Raw genomic sequence first — 21,793 nt, forward strand, 5'->3', positions numbered from 1 at the left:
AGAAGTGTGACTGGCCCAAGGTCACCCAGCAGCTGCATGTGGAGGAGCGGAGACACGAACCCGGTTCCCCAGATTAGGAGTCTACCGCTCTTAACCACTACACCACACTGGCATATACAACACTTTATGCCAAGAAAATATAAACTCTACATTTATAGCAGTAAAGAGCAATGGAAGGGCCACTGTGCCCTGCAGATGGACAGCTTTCCCCACCATTTCTAGAGCTATTGCCAGTCTACAGGTGCCTCACAAGTAAGGATGCTTGAGGAATTCAACCTTGTAATGCAACTGATCTCATCCTCACTTCCTAGACTGAAATCTGGACTAGAAATTAGTTTATCCCCCAGCTATCAGCCTTCCTAAATATTTTGCTGCAGTTCTCAGCACACCTTCAAAAATCAGAGCTACACTTTAAAATGTGTGTTTTGAGAGACACGATGTTTAAAAATGTGTATTTAAAATGCAAACTTTGTGCAGTGTTTTTTCTAAATATCAAAAATGAATTAGATAACGTGATTTTAATTTTGCAGTGCAGAATGCAATACCAACACCTTTTAGAGCAATTGCTGGAATCATTTCCATTTAAAGCTGGGGGTGGGCGGGGGCTACAACACAAACCAACAAACATTGACTGTCAATCCTCAATTTACTTTCTCAAGACAAAATCCTGCTGCAAGAATAACATAGCATTTCAAGCATTTCTCTTCACACACACCCATGCAATCCCCCCCTATATTTGACATTACAGCTGCAGTAGAAGTATCAACAAATTTTCTTGATTAATTGAAGCAGTAATTTAGCAAAGATTCAAACACAACATTCAAGCTGGCAACAGGATGTCTTCTCTGTTGGCTAAAATATAGGATCCTACTTAATTTTTATTTTTTTAAGTACAAAATTATTTGCATAGTGGCAATCTGTTTACTCCACTGAACTGAATGTGTCGATAGAGGGAAAATCAGTGTGTGTGTGTGTGTGTGTACTAGTATAGCATTCAGTCTAGGGCAGATTTTTTTTTTTAAATAAGCAAACCTCCACATGCTGACTTTTGTTAAGACAAGAGCTGCTGTAGATTGGGTCTAAAATAGCAGTTTGGAAATTAAAAGCTCTATTTTTTGGAGGAAGGAATTAATGGACAATGTCAAGAGAGAAGCTGAACACTCGTAACTCGTGCAGAACTGCAATGTGATCAGGGGAGTCTTTCCTGTGTGCCTGTCATTCCTCCGCATGCATTGAAAGAGCGTTTCCATTCCTTTTCTACCATAAGCTTTGCCCTCCTTCAATGACTAAGTTGTGGCCAGTCATATAATCTGAAGCTTCAGATGCCAAGTATACGACGGCAGCTTGCAAGTCTGTCACTCGAGCCAGCCTTCCGGCTGGGATGTCCGTGAGCCAGCACTGCACAAGGGGTTTCAGCTCCTCAGAATGGATGAGTGGTGTGTCGACAATCCCCCTGTATAAACATATAAGACACAAACCGGCTTGTTATGGTTTCTTTCTTTCTTTCTTTCTTTCTTTCTTTGCTTTGCAGCACAAAATTGCAACAATACAAAAATAGCCCTGGGGGTACTTTTCAAACGAAGGATGAGAAAGATTCCAAACCTCCCTGGCTAAAAGCCACCAGAAACTTCAAACATGATTCCCGTTAAATGTCTTTCTAATATAGTTTTTATGTATCATCAGTGTGTCCTTCATTTATTTCCACATTAGCGATACATTATTTAGCATAACGTCCCAATTGAAAGATTTGCCTCACAAACAATCACATCATCTAAATTGAAAGTGACTTGCGAGCGTTTACCTACAAATAGATTTTTTGGAACTGGACATAGCAATTATTCTATTCATTAGGAGACACTGCGAAAGGGGGTCTACAATATGTTCAGCAAATGCAGGCAGTTCACATGCTATCATTTCAAGAGGAAGGCATAACCATTATTTCTTTCTTTTCTAATTTTAGAATAAAAGTTCACATTCACTAGGACTTTTCCCGAGAAGAAAATGTCAGTTAGTAAAAAGCTTAAAGGAACTGGCTTCTAATATCTGCCAGCTTTGACACCTTCTCTGCAATATGACAGAGAATTTATCAGGAAATGTTTGCATATATATATATATATATATATATATATATATATATATATATATATATATATATATCTCCCCCCAAAATATATGAATGAGAGCTAAAGAATCCACAGCACTCCATAAACATTTGGTGGGTGTTTAGGGCTTTAACAATAACTGATTTGTCACCCTCCTCCTTAGCAACATATTTGTATTTTGAGAAATGTTATAATTCTCTCTCTCCCCCCCCCCCCAGTCCCTGTATAAATATATTTACATAACTGGGCCTAACAAGAAATTACATTTAACTTCTCAGAAATGACAATAACTAAAACCTGAGCTGCCAATTCCACTTCATTAGTGTGGTAGAAATGCATTCCAAATGTTAATAAAAATTCCAACATGCTGATAAATTAGTGCTTCTAAGGAACATGTGACACCTTGGTTAACATATTCAACCTCAATTATATTTCTCTTCAGCACCCTGTTATCTGGAACCTTTGCTGGCAATCAGAGGTGCTGTTTTTCAGCGGCCAATTTTCTAGATAATGTAGCTTATCAACACTGTGGGTAAACTTGCCAATGAAATCAGACTGCACTGAACCACACACGCGCTAATTGCATCTCTTTTTTATGCATATTTACAGACTGTCACTTCAAAGAAATCAGTGGCCCATTGAGGCAGCCAGTTAGCTGGAAGAATTGCCTCTTGCAAATGAAAATTAGCAAACAAGCTAGTGATAAATATGAAATGAACAAAGTCTCGAAATGCCGTTTTGTTCTCAAACTTCATCCTCATCCCAATTTATGCTTCCAAAGAAACAGGGTTTAGAAACACTGAATTCTGGGAACGAGAAACCTCCGCCTTGTACTTTTGTTTTAAAAGAAACTCTTGCGATATTGTTTAATGGATGTGGTTCAGACTTTGCTCTCTTTCTCATATACATGTTTTAATTTTTTTGCTTAACCGGGGCACTCTTCCACAACTCTACTTTCTTTTCAGTCTGAAACTGACAATAAACAGGATAGCTATTCAGAAATAATACCACACAAGGGCAACATGATTGACCTCTGGCACTATCCTGCATTCCAAAGTAATATTATAATCACAATATTATTTTCCCTAAGTAGTTCCCTATCCCAGTCTTCTCAACCCCTTGACTCTAACACATGTTTTCTACGAAAACAATTTGATTTTTCAGTTGCAAAAGAATATCAACAGGCTTATCATTTACTGTTACTCAACAACATTTTTTCCCATATATATTAGACACATAAAATATGAAACAATACTAGGCTTGGATCACACTGATAATAATGAGAATAACAACAATAATAATTATCAGAATGTGCTAGGTGCTCTAGGGGTAGTGACGGATGATCCAAAGAAGGCCAGCCATTTTATTTTATTTTACTTTTAGTAGACATTTGGAGAAGGGGGGTGGGGAGGAACACCAATCCCATTTTTCAAGCATTTCCTGTGAATCTCTGATTACAATTCAGTACCAGTTTTATTTGCAAATGTTAGCAGGGTGTGGCCTTAGGCTTCATGCTGCATCATTTTATTTTCTATTCATTAGAAACTAGATAAACAGTCTGGCTTTGATCATTTAAACCAGATCCAAGATGCATCTCTTTCTATATGGAGATATATTCAGCAGTGAATTGTGTAACAAATAGATAGATCACTCAGTTTGTTTACCTTTTCACCAAACAAAAGGTTTTTTTAAAAAATAAAATAAATGAATGGGTTTATTCAAATGAGGAATATTTGGTGGGGTGTATATGTGTGCAGTGATGCAGTTTGGTAATTTTAGACTCTGGAATCAAGGGGAAGAGCTCCTATTAATTCTGCTGAGTATGGCCCAGAACGTCTGCCTGAAAGTCCAATGGCACCCTTGCTGGGGGGAGAGGCACAGTCATCTCTGACAAGTCTGTCTACCCAGCAGTGTGTATAGCGGGGAGAAGAGGAGAGCAAGCTTAGCTTCTCCCCACAACAAACAATACTGAGCGGGAGGTCTCTGCAGTAAGATCTTTGCAATTCTCCACTAGGGAACAAAATAGGATGAAGTAGGACTGCTTGAATGAAACTTTCCACCTCTCTCCATTTAACAGGCTAAAGGTCAAACCTGTCCATCCATTATAGTCCTCTAAATTTCTCCTTTTCCTATCTTAAATTCAGTTCCCCACATTTCCACAAGGTTTTGTTTTTTAAAAAAATCCTCATGAACGTTCATCAGCATTTTAGTGTGAATTATTCCCAATAAACACATTTTTTTGTATGCAGTTTTGAAAAACGTACACATTTTTGCAAGCAGTTCTTCTTCTTATACTGCCTTTGAATGCGTTGTTTTCACTGCTATATGCATTTTTAGAATAGAACAGAACAGAATCGAATATCTATATTTATTGTTTGGTTGTCGAACTGCCTCACAAAATTCAGACAAGCGTGCTTTTTGAAGGATAGCTGTGTTTGGTTCACACATTGGTTCAAAATATGTGAATTAACTAATTTCTCAGTAAAATGAACACAAAATTCAATTTCGTCCTTAATAGCAGGACAACAACCAGCTTTCTGAAAGGAAGGCTTCAGAAACCCTCCTGAGCATACAGAAGTCCTGTGAATAGCGCTGCAGCCATTGCCTCCAGGCAAATAAAACCCAGCAAAACTGAAATTTCTGAAGTTAATTATGATATTCATAAATTATAGAGCACGGTACCACATAGTAGAACTTAGGCCTTTCGTTTAATTATGCTGGCGGTGGGAGGAAATTGAACGTTTTATAATTTAGGACTGTTCTGGTTTGGAAAAATAAGCAAACGAGAAAAATAATAATAACAACAATAACAACAACAACATAGTGGCTTGTAAGAAAGCTTTTGGGTTCTTATACAAATATTAGATATGCCCCAGTATACTGCACATCTTCTGGGAGAGGCTCAGTGCCAAGATGGGCAATTTAATGCTGGAGATGGAAAAACCCTTTTAGGCAAATGTGCCTTGGCTCTTAACCATTCTGAGCGGTGACAAGTGCCAAGGCGTTAATTCTCTGCCTCATCTGGAATGCAATGCTGTTGCATAACAATGGCTTATCACACTATCTAGGTTCCCTTCACGGGAGATGCAGAACTGACATTTCGCTGCTGAAGGCAGCAGTGTGGGTTGATTTAAGACTCAAGTAGCCCCCAAACGATCCCACACTTTATGCCAGTGGATATGTTGGTCTTTGAGTGCCTTGTTTATCAGCTGCTCCCTTAGAATGGTCGCAAGAGTTCTTCTCCCAAAGTGTGTGCATTTGTGTGTTTTGGAGAAAGGGGTTTCCATCTGTGTATAAGTTGATTTCTTTCAGATGAGTTATTAATTTGAATGATTTAAGTACACTTCAATTACTCAGGAAGTGTTTAATCAGTAAAACCCACTTAATTGGGACATCTCCCAAGAAACTACATAAAAGCCCAGAGATATTTAAGAGCAACTGCTGTTGCTTAATGGGGATGGTAATGCTGGTTAATTGGGATGCCTTTAAGTGATAGGGTTTTGCTTGGTTCTTCCCTCTGGTGTCCTTTTATGCCAGTTCCATATACAGCAGAACCTTGGTTCCCAAACTTAATCCATTCAGGGAGTCTGTTCAATTCCCAAAACAGTTCAGGAACCATGGCGCGGCTTCTGATTGGCTGCAGCAGCTTTTTTTGCAGCCAATCAGAAGGCAGGCGTTCGGCTTCCAAAGAACATTCAAAAACCGGAACAATTACTTCTGGTTTTCGTTCGTTTGGGAGCTGAGGTTCCACTGTACACACAAAAACCTATTGCTCACCCCCCTGTCAGTGTGAAGATGCTTCATCCTACCCTGAAAACTTCAGCATTCCAGATCTCTTGCAGATTTTGTTGATCCAGATTGGAGAGCAGTGTTTGGATTGCTAGAATAAGCATTCGCAATCCAGCTGTTCTCAACTGGCCTTGTCATTCACATGTTAACACAAGAACCGAAGGTGCGCTTCCAAAGGAAGCTTCAGCTGTATTTATGTATGTGCCTAGCCACAGCAGCAAGGGATCTTTATCCACAGAAGTGGAAGGAGGAAAGAATACCCTCAAAGGAAGAATGGCTGGTAAAAATCATGGAATATGCAGAAATGGCAAAACTGACGGCTCTGATAAGAAACACATTTAGAATCTTTCAAGGAGGACTATATACTTTTTCTGTATTTAAAAAATAATTTTCCATATGTGAAGTCCACAGCAGGGTTTGAAGTTTAAGAGGAAAAAAAACAGAATATACTAAGATACCTGTTAAAGAGGATGAAACTCGATAGGATGGATTTTTAAGACGCAATCGTATATAATTATGATTATAAACATGAGCAAGTATTTTGGAATAAGCATTATAACTGATGAGTGATCAAATGTAAGTTTGAATTGCAAAGAAAAAGAAAGTGTAAAAAAAAGAGAGAGAGCTGTAGAGAACATTATGGCGTGATTGAATTCCATTTGGACGTGATCATGGGCTAACTGCGGTGAGAAAAAAGCAGCAGATGTTACCAACGATGGAGACCACAGTCAGTGGTTCACAAGAGCACAGAAGCTGGTTAGATCACAGAACAATAGTGAGTAAATGCGGTTGGTTTCCTGGAAGTGTGATTGAGTGGGAAGCCTCCATAACATGAATTCCGTCTACAAAGTTATTCATGCCCACAAACCAATCTCCTTCCAACTCCCAAACCCAGATTCCTCTCAGACCAGGAATGGGAGACCTGTATCCCTCCAGATGTTGTTGGACTACCACGGCCTTCATACCTGACCACTTGCCATGCTGATGGGAGTTGGAGTCCAAACCAACATCTGGAGAGCCCCTGGCTCAAATTTTCTGGGTTTTGAAGCTAACTGCCTAGCCCAAACAAAAACCGGACAATATCCTCTTTACACCACATTCACCCACCCTTCTGGGGATCCTAGGAAACCCAAATTCAAAGTGTTGGTGCTGACCTTTAAAGTCCTAAATGGCTTTGGCCCTGTATAACTGAAGGAATGTTTCCACCCTAATTTTTAAGCCCGAACACCGAGGTCCAGCTCCAAGGGCGTTCTGGTGGTACTCTCATTGCAAGAAGTGATGTTACAGGGAACCAGGCAAACAGCCTTCTCAGTAGTGGCGCCCTCCCTGTGGAACACCTTCCCATGCAATGTCAAACTGATCAGCAACTACACAACTGACCCATCTGAAGTAGCCCTGTATCAGGAAGTTTTTGCTGTGCTTTTGATTATGTTGGAAGCTGCCTAGAGTGGCTGGAGCAACCCAGTCAGCTGGGTGGGGTATAAGTAATTAATCCTCCTCCTCATCACCCTGGACATTTAGTTTGGGAGGCCCTATTGTTATAAAAGTGACCCCATGCTTTCCTCTTTATCAGCCTGTCCAGTCTTCCCCCATCCCTGCACTATATCTACCGCTAATTGTGTGCCGTATATTAGGACATTTCTGTTGTTTTATGCATAACTGGAAACAAAACATAAATGCACAAGCAGATATGCATTAGTTAAGATATATGCATTAGCATTTTCATACTGCAATAATTCTGGCAATTAGATATTACTAAAGGAAGCCTTAGGCACCGACACAGCAATAAATATGGATTCTCTTGTAAAATTTAGTTCAGGAATGCATTTCCTTGTGGAGCTGGAGCCTGTATACTTGCTAAAACCCCGTAGAGCTTTAAAAAAATGTAACACATAGGGAACAGTGCATGCAGGGCTCATGTATTCACTTATCTAATACAAAACTGTGAAACATGTGTCAAAGCTTCTGCCGGTATAGCTATTACAGCCAAGGTAAAAGAGCTAATCACTTCAAAGTGCTTGTTGTTGTTGTTTAGTCATTTAGTCGTGCCCGACTCTTTGTGACCCCATGGACCAGAGCATGCTAGGCACTCCTGTTTTCCACTGCCTCCCGCAGTTTGGTCAAACTCATGTTAGTAGTTACAGATAGGTAGCCGTGTTGGTCTGCCATAGTCAAAACAAAAAAAATTCCTTCCAGTAGCACCTTAAAGACCAACTAAGTTAGTTCTTGGTATGAGCTTTCGTGTGCATGCACACTTCTTCATGTTAGTAGCTTCAAGAACACTGTCCAACCATCTTGTCCTCTGTCGTCCCCTTCTCCTTGTGCCCTCAATATTTCCCAACATTAGGGTCTTTTCCAGGGAGTCTTCTCTTCTCATGAGGTGGCCAAAGTATTGGAGCCTCAGCTTCACGATCTGTCCTTCCAGTGAGCACTCAGGGCTGATTTCCTTCAGAATGGAGAGGTTTGATCTTCTTGCAGTCCATGGGACTCTCAAGAGTCTCCTCCAGCACCATAATTCAAAAGCATCAATTCTTCGGCGAACGGCCTTCTTTATGGTCCAGCTCTCACTTCCATACATCACTACTAGCTAAACTATAGTTTTATCTATACAGACCTTTGTCAGAAAGGTGATGTCTCTGCTTTTTAAGATGCTGCCTAGGTTTGCCATAGCTTTTCTCCCAAGAAGCAGGGATCTTTTAATTTCATGACTGCTGTAACCATGTGCAGTGATCATGGAGCCCAAGAAAGTAAAATCTCTCACTGCCTTTATTTCTTCCCCTTCTGTTTGTCAGGAGGTGATGGGCCCAGTGGCCATGAACTTCATTTTTTTTGATGTTGAGCTTCAGACCATATTTTGTGCTCTCCTCTTTCACCCTCATTAAGAGGTTCTTTAATTCCTCCTCACTTTCTGCCATCAAAGTTGTGTCATCTGCATATCTGAGGGTGCTTATTGCCTGGTAAATAATGGAGGCCCATCAACAGGAACACAACAATCTTTTTTTTTAAAAAAAAAATACAGGTAGGCATGTTGGCTCATATGCAAAATTCCAAAACTCATCTTAGGGTGACACCTTTATTAGACCAGATGGTAACAACTGTGCAAGCTTTTGAGTTTGACAGATCTCTTAATCAGGCTAGATGGCAAACAGAGCACTTGGGCTGGTGATGGTGGGGAAACAGCAGGAGATTGCAGACGTTCCATGAGGTTCTTTTGACCTTTGTGCTTATCAGGTTACACCTAGGCCCTGCTGGCATAAGGGGTTCACCTGGTGGGGCAGAGCTGCAATACTAGCTTTCCCACAGAGGAGTCGCTGTGGCTTACTGGGAGGGAATGGTGGTGCTTGGGGTGTATGGGTGCACTGGTGCAAGTGTAGTTCAGCTCCTCCAGTGTGCTTCTGATGAGTGTCAGAGACTCCACTGATGAGAAATCAGGTACATGGGGTATCCCTGTCACCTAGGTCCACCTCCATCCTGAGACAGAACATGCAGGTTCCTAGATAGGTGGAAAACATGACTCAAGAAAAACTGGACAGTCTTCATATCAGCAAAAGTGGATATTAATTTTAAGTGGTGTGCTAAGCCAAAACGAAATTGTCAAAAGCCAAACTGGATGGCTTCACCGAGCCTTTGTAGAGAAGGTTCCCTCCGAAGTCCTATCTGTAAAACCCTACTTTCTCTAATTTAGGATTCTGCTGTTGAACACCTCACTTCAGTTGTTGGGTTTTTTCCAAGTCACATAAAGGTGGCCTTGTTGATCAGGCAAAGGAGAAGATGGTGTCCCTCCCACTCCAAAAATATATAGAAGCCCACCAGAGTCACAGTTGAATTTTACTTTACACTGATGACAAGACAATGTCCTCCAACATGCTGGAGGCTACAGGGGGAGCTTAGGGGGAGCCCAGGGCACGTAGTGCGGCACACACAGCTTAGGTACCCAATGTGGAAGAGAAATGTGTGTGTGCGCATGCACACACACATGCACGAGTCTTGTATTTTTCCTTTTCAAAAATTCCCACCTTTAAGCCTTCAAAAAATAGGTAAAATGCAATTGATAATGAATATATTTCATAAAAAACAAAAATTATACCGAGGTGACTTGTAATTGCTACCGCCGAATGGAATTTCAATGATGGTAGTATAATGACGTCCCTTTTAAAGTGCCTGTATATTTGTCTGAGGTAAAAAGAAGGGTGAGGGGGGGGGACTGGAAGGGGGAAAATATTGTCTGTTAAGTGTCAAACGCCTTTTCTTTTACCACAGAAGACTTGGACAGTAGCAAGGAAATATTTCACCTGGGAAAGAAATGTTAAAAACCACACTTCACAAAATTAGAAAACCTGTTATCAAATGGCATAATCTTTTCAAAAATCCCAGAACATATACAGCAATAGAGAAGACTTTTTGCTACGCACTTGGCATTGGTGTTATGCTTGAGAGTATTCCCCCGCCCTTATTTAAGGAACTGAAGTTTTGCTAGCTAACAACTTTGCTTTCTTACATTTTCTTGAGAACTTCATCACATTCATCCTTATTTCCTTGTTTCCTCACACATACCCCAAACCCTACATGTTACTTACGGAGAAATGCAGTTCACTCTCACTCCTCTATCAATCCACTCCGTCCCCAACGTCTGAGTTAACTTTACAACCCCGGCTTTCGAAGCATTGTAAGCTAATTGCTTCTGTGGATGAGGAACTGGGTGGTTGGGAAGGGAGAGAGATAGAAATTTAATTATTACTTCCCGACAGAAAAAGAGTAAATAAAAACTGAAACAGTTATTTGTAGAGGTTTGGAAATCAGGCAGGCATATCTTTCCATTGTATTATCCTGACTTTTGGAACAACATATGGAAAATGTAAAAACTGCAAACAGACCCCTCGTAAGTACCTACATTTTGTACATATAGCAAACCTATATGCTATTTAAAAGAGACTGCCACTGCGTTCAGTAAGACTTATTATTCCCATGTAAGTGTGTGTATCATATGCCAGCCTAAAACTTATTATACCTGCAGATGCTTATTAAAATTAAAACTCAACCTATAAAAAGGCAAACAAGCACAAAGTTATAGAGCATGGGTAGGCAAACTAAAGCCCGGAGTCCAGATCCGGCCACATCGCCTTCTTAAATGCATCTTAAAATGCATCTCTGGGTTATTTGTGGGGGCATAGGAATTTGTTCATTTTTTTCTCTCCAAAATATAGTCCGGCCCACCACATGGTCTGAGGGACAGTGGACCAGCCCCCTGCTGAAAAGCTTTGCTGACCCCTGTTATAGAAGATCAAACATTTATGCAGATATTGGTACACTTCTGTCCCGGAAATGCCAATCTCTCAAAGCAACTTGACTGGTTGGATGCTTTGGATGGGGGGGGGGGAGGGGGCGAATGCACACATGTCACATGTCAGTCAGAAACTAAAATGATCGGCTTTGTTAATTATAACGTTCATGCTTACAAGCGACTTTGGTATATTCTCCTCCTCCTTGCCCCTTTCCTTAAGCTGATATACCTGCAAAAAGACAGCTTATTTTTAGCAACCAAACCATTCTCGTGACATTTTAAAACAGAGTTTAGCCCCCACCAGGCAGTATCTATGAAAAGTGCCTATGAATTGATTTTAGAATGAATTGATTTTAGAATGCATTTCAATTAGTTGAGTGAGATTTTATGTAAACTGTGTTACTTTAATTGTTGTTAGCCACTCTGAGCCCGGCTTCGGCTGGGGAGGGCGGGATATAAATAATTTATTATTATTATTATTAAGAATTTTTTTTAAAAAAAAAACCTGAGAGGGAAATAGGACCATATTATTGGTCAATTCATAATTAACATGAATTTGTTGACAAGGATGTATTTTAGACCCATTTTTTTGTAATGCACATACAGAACTTTTCAAAGTGCAGACCATCATCCCACCCAGAAATACCCTTTTTAGTCATCTATTCTTCATCTGGGCTATTTATATTCCCTTCCCCTCAATTTTATTCTGGCGTTCATTCATTTGCTTCAGTATTTCCATGCTGACTTTTAGGGCCAAGCCCTTGCAAGGCAACTTAAATAAAACTGTCATAAAAATCATTAAGAACAGTGGCTTAAAACAGCAGTGTTTTGAATAATACACAGGTGAGCAACATATCATTGCAACTGAGCTAAAACAATTAAATCAGTTTCAGAATGTTGACAAGTATAAGACATATTTTTGTTTAATTGTTATTTCGATAATTATTGGGGTGGGTGCAATTCTGCCACAGATCACAAGTCTGTGGAGTTTAACCATGATCTCCAATAGTGCTCAACCAGATCCCTGCATCACTACATTCCCTAGAAGCTCCATATCAGGCCACGAAACACTCTGCAAATTTTCTTTTTTCAGTTTTTCTTTTTTTAATTACAGTAATAATAATATGCTTAAATGGTTGGAAGTGTGGTAAGATTTAGGATTTTTTATTCCTAGAAAGATTAAGAAAATACAAATAAAAGGAAAACAAAAAAAGCCCCACAAATCAATAGTTAAATTATTACTGCATGTCAGAGTGGTTTTCATTTAATTGGGAGCAGTCCTATAACAAAGTCAGGAGAATTTGACCAAATAAACGAACTTAGTAAAACAACATTTTAAAAGGCTGTAGCAGATTTATCCTTCCAATTCATGTATTTTGCTTGCCTGCCTGCTTTCTCGCCGGTTTCTTAAAATCAACACGGTGGAAAAGAACGTTTTTGTTGAATTGTACAAAAGCATGTAAAAACATACCACATCTTGAAATCACTTAAATAGACATAAGACTGTAATCCTAGCCAGCCGTTGCCTCCCTTTTTCCACTGCATAATAAAACTTGATTAATAACGATTTTTTAAAAAGAATCCCTTTGCTTTACAACAGAGAAATCATTTTTACAGACCCAACATATTTATTCAATAAGCTTTCATTACAAATATTTTCCCTCTTTTTGCTGTTGTTTGGTCTGGCATACCGGCAAGCAGCACTCCATGTGGGCTGGAGAAGAGGAGAGGAATCTAATTTCTTGATTAATTACTCTACTCAAGATCCAAGTTACATACAACTTTGGTAGTTAACCCCATCGCCCTTGCAAAAGTAGCACCTGCTAAAGTTTCCAAATATGCCTGTTTATGATAAATTACTGCATGTTTGCTTAAAGGGGCCAAACACTTTTGCATCTTTCCCATCTGAGAGTCTTTGTTTCCAGAAAAGCAGAAACTTATTTATTTATTCAGCCAGTTCTCTGACCTCTAATTCTGAACAGACCTATCAGTGCTTATCATACATTTTATAGGAGAAACTTTGAGACTTCTTCCTACTTCATCCCACCCTTGACAGCATAAACGTTTGTTATAGAGATGGACACATTTGTCAATTTCCATTTCTCATGTTTTCAGTCTTAAGTTCGTTCTCTTTTCCACATTTCTGCATCACTTTGCTTATTTATTTATTTTTAAATTCTCATTCAATAGCATTCTATGAATATACACATTTCTGTAGGTAATTTTGCCTGACATTTGTACAAGCAATCTCCCCTAATATAATGCATTCTATAAGTTCTTTTCAGCAACATACACATTTTTTTGCACACATTACTTGTCTGGAAAACCGCGTCACAAAATTCAGAGACGTGCAAATTTCGAAGCACGGTTTTGTTTCCGTTCGTGTAGCGTTTTAGAAATTGCAAATTTGGGAGGTTTGCTCTTACACCGCATCAATTATTATCAGTGATACAGTCGGGGCGGGGGGAGCTATGGAAGGAAATCTCTCCTTGTTGAGTGAGATGATGTGTGTGCTTCGAGCTGTGCAGCTTGCAGAACGAAACTGCAAATTGGGAAGAAGGACCGTGCAGAAGGTCCCAAATCCTATCTCCAGTTGAAAGGATCAGATAGCAGGTAAGGCGAAATACCGTATTTTTTGCTCTATAAGACTCACTTTTTCCCTCCTAAAAAGTAAGGGGGAATGTGTGTGCGTCTTATGTAGCGAATGCAGGCTGCGCAGCTATCCCAGAAGCCAGAACAGCAAGAGGGATCACTGCAGCGATCCCTCTTGTTGTTCTGGCTTCTGAGATTCAGAATATTTTTTTTCTTGTTTTCCTCCTACAAGAAGGTTTTGTGGTCTGGTGCGTCTTATAGAGTGAAAAATACGGTAATTCTGCCTGGGGTCATGGAGAACCACAACTTGTCAGAGTGGTCAGTACTGCCATAGACAGCCAGCTAATCTGATTTGATCTAAGGCAGCCTACTTCGTGGGAAACAGCCATGCTTAAGCCATTCTCACTATTTCTGATGCTTGTACTGGGAGTGCCGTTTATATAGCCCAAATGGCATCATGAACATAAAAGAAGGAGGTACCAGCAGACTTGGAGGAATCTTGAGGTTTAGGGGGAGGAAAAGTCCTCATGGTGGGAACACCCTAAAACATCCGAATGAGGATTGAATTTAGGGGTGGGACTTTCCAAAAAATCTCAATGTTATGATTGTCTGCATGGATTATTTTCTTAATTCTCATCTCACAGCTTGATCTCAATTACAAGGAATTATTCCTCCCTGGGTCCTTTAAAAATACAAACATATTATATGCATTATTATGTGTATCATTATAAATATAATATTACACACATATTTCATACATACACCACCCCGGTTTTCCTAAAGTAACCAGCACATAAGTAAATATATACAACAATGCCTATAAAAATACTTAAGGATTAATTCCTTAACGCTGCAGAAATATAATACCACATGTGGTTTGACTATTTCATACTTTTTATACTCTCTGCAGGTACCCGTATTAAACTGTCTTAGATGCCTCCTAGAAAACTTTTTTATTTGAAGAAGCCTACCCAAATACATAATATAGACTTGTATTTTAACGGATGCTATTTTACCTATGTGTTACTGCCAATGGTTTTATGCATTTAGAGGGTTGTTTTCGTTTTAATTGCCTTACAAATCTTTCCAAATAAACAAATAAATAGGAGATGTAGTTTGCAAATAATTCCCCATATAATGTGCCAGAGTGGCAACCCAGTCAGATGGGTAGAGTAAAAACAAAAACATAATAAGAAGAATATTTAAATAGACTTCAAAAACAAAGAAACCGACAGTTTGCAGGTGGCTCAGACATAACCAGGCACTCTGTGCAAGAGGCAGACCAATGTGGGCAAAGCTCACCAAATCCCATATGTACGGGCATAAAGCCAGGGGCGCCGACTTATAAAAAATATTGGGGGGGGCGGGGGCCCATACCGACTTATAAAAAATATTGGGGGGGGGGCCAAGACCTCCAAACCGCTGCTGCTGGGGGAACGAAAGGGGCGAGCCCCGGGCTGCCCCGACCTAAAGTGAACCTGTGAGGGCCCGCCCTTTGCGGCAGCCGATTGGCTGCCGCCGTGGGCGGTGAATATTAATGAGCTAGGGGGAATCCCCGCTTCTCGCGGGGCTGACGCCAGCCCCGCGAGATTGTTGATGGGTCGAGAGCCCGCAACCCCACCCCCTCTCTAGATCGGGAGTGGCTTTGTTTTAACTCATTACTGAATGTATTTTAAAAGGTAACTATCGTCAAACAAGGAAAATAAAAAATACCAACATAATTTTGTGATTTTACAAAGCATATTATAACTAATAATTTTCTTAAATTATTGGGGGGGCAGAGCCCCCCCAAACGAATTTTTGAGGGGGCTCGGGCCCCCTCAGGCCCCATGGAGTCGGCGACTATGCATAAAGCAAGCCAGTGTAAGTTAAGCCAGTGTAAAGATACACCAGCTATACCAAACAGAGTGGCTGCTGCTCTGCCTGAGCCTGGCAGAGGGAAAACAAGCCTTTTTAAAGCAGTGTTTGATGCTGGTCATGTGACCAAGGAGAAAGTATCCCCATGGTCCACAAACAGCCCCTTTTAGAGACTTAACACCAGGCCCAACTAAGCCAGATTTGGCTCACCTGGGATGAGCCAGTTATGCTGTCATATCGTTGGCTGAGCTGGGGTTGGGGACCGTGCCGATTTCAGGTGCGATCTTGCTGGTTTGGGGCGAGATCTCTCCCCAAATCACATGACACCTCGTGCACTCTGCAAGCTCCCGTGCAATGATGACGAGATCTTGCCCGAAATCAGCACCGATGTGGGTGTCGCTTCTCCGCCTCATCCTAAGGCCTACCGACAGCGTTGCCTCCTCAAGGGTTTCTGCTGCTTGAGGCATTGGCCTCACTATTCCTAATGGGTGGGCCGGCCCTGGACTTCAAACTGGCTGAGCCAGGGAACAGAAAACAAAGGAAATGAAAGGGAGAGGATGGAATCCTGACCTCTGCACTCCACATAGCAACACTTGTGACACACTACATGCATTTCTGAGTAGTCTTTTGTCGGGATTGATATCTGAGAACCCACTCTTGCAGAGAGATGACATTAAGAAGATAAGAAAAGCCTTGTTGGATCAGGCCAAAGGCCCATCTAGTTCAGCATTTAGATCCCTATAGGATGCCCCCAAGCACTGGCGGAGGAAGAAGAATGTGGGGGCAGCGCACCGCCCCTGGCAGCGCGATCCCGGTGGGGTGACATTGCAGCTGATCCCCACCTGCGCTGGGCGCCACGCCCTCGCAGGCAGTGTGCCACACCCCCAGGATGCGCATCACACCCCTGCGGACGGTGCATCATGCCCCCAGGATGAGCACTGTGCCCCTGGGGTGCACACCAGCCCCGCCCCACTTGCTGTCTGCCCCCCGGTGCCGGAGCATGAAGCTCCGCCACTGCCCCCAAGCAGGACCCAAAGGCCTGAATTTATTGCAAACTTGAATTTTTAAAGTGCTGTTTGTTTTCCAGCCGAACAGTGAGCTCGTTTCCAGTGCTGCAAATTTAGGCAGAAACGTACTTTTAAATTAAACATTTCAGAGCAGAGTCGAAAAGAGATCAATGAATCACAGTGCTGAAAATGCCCTTCTCGCGCTTTTAATATTATTAACAGGATCTCTAATCCAGTCCTATTATGGCAACAATGATATCAGGAAATTGTTTCTGGAAATGATTTTTCAGCAGCAGTGGATTACTCTGAACATGTCGGTTCAGCTCAGAGGAGTGCCGCTTTGCTGCTTTCGTGAAAAATAATGGTGTTTGAAAACATCTCTATATTACCCTAATCTGTTTTGCCTTCCCAGAATTCCTGATAGCTGTCTTGAAATAGCTGAAGGGGTGCTAATATAGAAGATGGAGTGTGCATGCTCTCGCTTGCTCCAAAGGACCAATGGGTGGAGGAGGCAGCGATGGCCAGCACTAAAAGAGGATTGGACAAATTCATGAAGGAGGAGACTATCAGTGACTATAAACTATGATGGCAAGGCTCTACCTCCAGAGCTCGTGGCAGCATGTATTCTTGTGCTTGGGCCCTGCTTTTGGGTTTCCCACAGGCATCTGGGTAGGCACTGGGAGAACGGGATGCTGAATTAGAAGGGCTGCTGGCCTGATCCTGCAGGCTCTTCCTATGTTTACGGGTTCTCCGAAAAGTAAGAGTGGGAACACAGTGCCTTGGGAGATGGTGGGCTCTCCTTCACTGGGAGCACTTAAGCAGAAGCTGGATGACCATCTAGAGCCTCTTCCTGAGACGCTTACAAGGAGGAGCTGCTCCTTAAGGATTTACTCCTGCTTTCTCTGACATATTTGTGGGGAATGGCCTTTGCCAGGACCATGGATTTATTTGGACTTTAGTCTTTTTTTAAAAAAATACATAAAAATGGTTTGTATTTTGTTTTCTTAAACTTTTGAAGAGTACATTTTCCCTCCTTGAATTTTATTCTCGTGGGTGAATCTTTGTGAGCTGCCTCGGGAACCATTTTGGCTGAAAGGTGGCATGGAAACCAGCTCTAACTATCACAATCCCATTAATTCAAATAGGACTTCTACAAAAGCCATATTCAAATCTGGTGCACTGTAGACATCAGCCTTCGCTTTCCATCATGTGTTCTGGGTCAGGTATTGGAGAGATCGCCGTTTATTGTACATTACCACTGAACAATAAACAATACAGGGAATGCATTTATTTATTTTTTACTTTAATCCCTACAGGACTTGTTATTGTCCTAAACTGAGACCAGTATTTTCCTCCCCTTATTAAAAAAAAATAACCTTATTTTTTGTTTGCAAAAATGCATTCCACTTGGGCAAGAGCGACATCTCTGGTATTAAAAACCGTAAGTGAAACAGCTGGTAAAAGCACTTGGAAAAAAATTAACAGCAACATTATAAATGCATTTCCCCCCCTGAAGAAACAGTTAAAGTTACTAAGTAATAAACTGAACAGAATGTCATAGAATGTCAAACTGGGCACAGTAAAAATAAATGTTATTCCCAAGGAAAATAAAAAGACTGCATATTTATGTAACATTCAGCAGATGGACATGATATTAATATCGAGCTTTTCAGTTGCACTTCTATAGCTACTGGATTTCTCTCCCTCTCTCTTTCTTTCTTTCTTTCTTTTTTTTTTTGCCTAACTTGGCAGCCCACAGGCACCATTTGATTTTTGGATTTGGACAATCCTGCAACAGATGTCCAGACCAATAAAACAAATTCCTAAAGGGCTACGCTTAATTTGTGTAATTGATCAATTTTTGTTACATGGGCCTCAGTTCACCAGCATGTAACTGCCTTCCAGATTAGCTCTGCAGTTGGGATTTCGTTCCATATGTTGCAATAGTTTATTGGCTCCTTGACGACGTGGCTGATACAACAGCACAAGTGGGGAGACACCTGTTGGCAAGAAGCATCAAATAGAACAATTGGTATTAGAGCACAGGCAAGAGAGCCCAGCTGGCACACAAGGGTACACTCTCAGGCATAGGCCCAAGGCTGGGATCGGAAAGGTCATTGCCAATAACAAACAAAGACCATCTTCCAAGGCCAAATGGGCCTGGATAGACAAGGCGACAGGGCAGAGGGAGGGTACAGACAAGGGTGTGAATCAGCAGAGGCTCTAAGAGCTAAAGCTGAGGTAGCTCTGATGCACAGCCTGCACACGTCACACCCGGAATAAGGCAGGGGGCTGTCTTATGATGAGTCAGACCACTGGGTCCATCTAGCTCAATATTGTCCACATTGATTGGCAGAGACTCTCCTGGGTTTCAGGCAGGGGATAGTCCCAGCCTTGCCTGGGGATGTCGGGGATCAAACCTGGTACCTACTGAATGCAAAATGTCCTGTCACTGAACCATGGCTCTTCTCCTTCTGGAACCAGGAGCTGGCCTAAGGATATATCAAATGGTCTGAGCAATTCAAAGGACGATGCTGGAGAATAATAGGAGCTCAATTTCCATATACAGGGTGGCTCTCCACCTGCAGTATTTCGGGGCTGTTCTCCCCACTATATAGAATGGAGTAGTAGAACTATGGATTCCAGCATGTCAGCTTAAAGATGGGTGTTAAAATATTTATTATTATTATTATTATTATTATTATTATTATTATTACTACTACTACTACTACAGTTGTACCTTGGTCGACAAAGCTTTGCTAGTCGAACGTTTTGGCTCCCGAACACCGCAAACCTGGAAGTGAGTGTTCCGGTTTGCAAACGTTCTTTGGAACCCAAATGTCTGACGCAGGTTCTGAATGTTTTTGACATGTTTTTGACATTCAGAAGCCACGCCTTGGTTTCTGAATGTTTTTGAAGTTGAATGGACTTCCAGAACAGATTCTGTTTGACTTCCGAGGTATGACCGTATTATGTATTTAATTTATATACTGCCTTCAAGTTCTCGAGGCGATTCACAAGATAAAAATACAGGATAGAAGCACAAAAGAGGTAGTTGAAACAAAACAAAACAATAACCCCATCCTTGTATGACTTCACTTCTTATACTGCATAAAAAACTCTCCAAGTGCCATGAAAACAGCACATTAGGCAGAACTCTACACTGTTATGCTCATTCCATACTCTTGCAGGAAGCTTCTCACATGAGAGAACCTTTTTTAAATTAAAAACAACAACTATACCTATCCTACCTGCAGCCTCAAGTGCTACAGTTCAGAATCCTACCATTTACCACACCATTCTGCATAATGTGTAGATTGGCTATGAGCTTCCTGGGTGCATTGTGAGGTGGAAACATCCACCAACCAAGGCAAGGGACTTGAGTTCCAGTCCTGTATATAAATGGTGAAAGGATTAACACGCCTTTCACTCTGAGGGTGAATGTAGATTACACCCAGCACCTTTCTTACATAATAAAATGTGTCAGCTTCAGAGGGCTTTAACCCCACCTCCTTATAGGAGTAATAAGTGCTCTAAAATGGAGAGGACAGATAAATGTTGAAAAATGATATCAATAAAATTTTTGTAGTACATTTTCCCTAATACAAAATGTCAGTGATTTACTTCTGCGCAATACAGGTTTAATTGATTCAAATAGCATCGGCAGTAATTAAAATATGGATTCTGAAGCACAACTGTTAGCTCTCATCACTCACCTATTAAACTTGCCATAGATGCTGTGTTAATTATTTTCCCATATCCTTGATTCAGCATAATGCGGCCTGCAGCCTGTGATAGAAATTAAAGGAAAGACCAGTGACCCCTTTTGTGATTCCGCTAATAATGACATGATAATAAATTAGTACTCACTTTTCAGAAGAGTTTATGTGCTAACTAATTTTCCCCTTCTCTAAAGTGCTTGATGTAAAAACTTGATATGGGGGAAATGGTTAATGCGGGAAAGTTTACGTAGCCATTTTAGTGCACTCCCAAAGTGCGGCTCCCAAAAGCCGTCAGCAAATTTGGGGTCTCTGCTTTAAGTCCTTAGAGCCGATGCTGAAAATACAGGGCCTCTTTTAAAGGACTCACCCTGTATTAGCTTGAGTTTTTGTATCATTAGTAAATGCAAGATGAATGAAGCACCCCCCGGAAAAAAAAATCTGTACCCATTGCACTGGTTGCAAGCCCAATTCAACTTGCTGGTTTTGACTTTAAAAACCCTAAATGTTTGTAGGCCACATGATTTGAAGGGCCGCCCCCCCTCTTTTCGGGAGGAGGGGACAGATTGTAGAACTACCTTCTCATTGAGTTGTGCATGGTCTCATTCCCAAGTGTTAAATGGATGTATAAAATACACCTCTTTAAGTCTGCCTTTTATAATTAAATCCTTTCAAAAGAGCTGGCCCTGAAGGGAGAGTTTTTGAGTTCTGATATTGATGTTTGGCTGTTCTTTTAAATTGTGCTAAAATGATTGTCTACACTGCTGCCACTGATGCTTAGTTTTATATTTTGCTATATTGAATTTGATATTCTCATGGATTTAGGAAAGAGAAATCAAGAAAAGCCATAATTTAATTTAATTAACATATTAGAAGTGTTTATCACCCACTCTTCACTGAATGTTTTCAATCTCTGAATGAGAGTTCCACAGCAGTTCCTTACATGTCTAATCCTTGCTTTCTATGTTTGTAGCTTGGACTGTAGATCTTAAAACCTCCAGAAGCTGAGCCATAGCAGTGGGATGTTCTGTTACTGGTCTGTGCTTCTGTACGCTTCTGTTCTAGCAGATAGAATATGGTGACGCCTAGGTGGCTAGTCTGATCCAATGAGATGATTGTGATATTACTGAATGCTAACAAGAGGTGATTACAGACTGAAGTTTATTGTGGAATCGGCGCCAATCTTACATTGACCACATGACATCACCATCACAATGCCAGCCTGATTTTTTTTTTATTTGTTTAACATTTAATCTAGAGTTCCTCTTTGAAAAACTGGTAAGTAACAATAGAGCAGTTTTTGGGTGGTGACATTTTAGTGAGTGGTCTCTATAGTCACATCTGTATTTTTGCTTGTGCCTCATCTGAGCCCAGCCAGCCATTTTGTTTTTAGTGACCCAAATGATGTAAGCATGCCTCCCTCCAACAATTGCCACATACCAAAGG

At 41.0% G+C, this 21,793-nt stretch overlaps 1 protein-coding gene across 1 annotated transcript in view; it reads right to left on the reverse strand.

The window, feature by feature from the left end:
• Window positions 1-499: 499 nt before the first annotated feature.
• LOC309364732 (uncharacterized protein) overlaps window positions 500-21,793 on the reverse strand; it is a 52,121-nt gene continuing 30,827 nt past the window's right edge. The window contains exons 9-11 of the mRNA XM_081902545.1: window positions 20,345-20,417; window positions 10,469-10,586; window positions 500-1,453 (exon numbers count right to left, since the gene is read on the reverse strand). Of these exons, the coding sequence (XP_081758671.1) occupies window positions 1,258-1,453; window positions 10,469-10,586; window positions 20,345-20,417 (387 nt within the window). The 3' untranslated portion in view covers window positions 500-1,257. The remainder of the gene's footprint in view (window positions 1,454-10,468; window positions 10,587-20,344; window positions 20,418-21,793) is intronic.

Source organism: Podarcis melisellensis (genome assembly GCF_964234715.1).
Source record: "Podarcis melisellensis genome assembly, chromosome: 2".
Taxonomy (NCBI): domain Eukaryota; kingdom Metazoa; phylum Chordata; class Lepidosauria; order Squamata; family Lacertidae; genus Podarcis; species Podarcis melisellensis.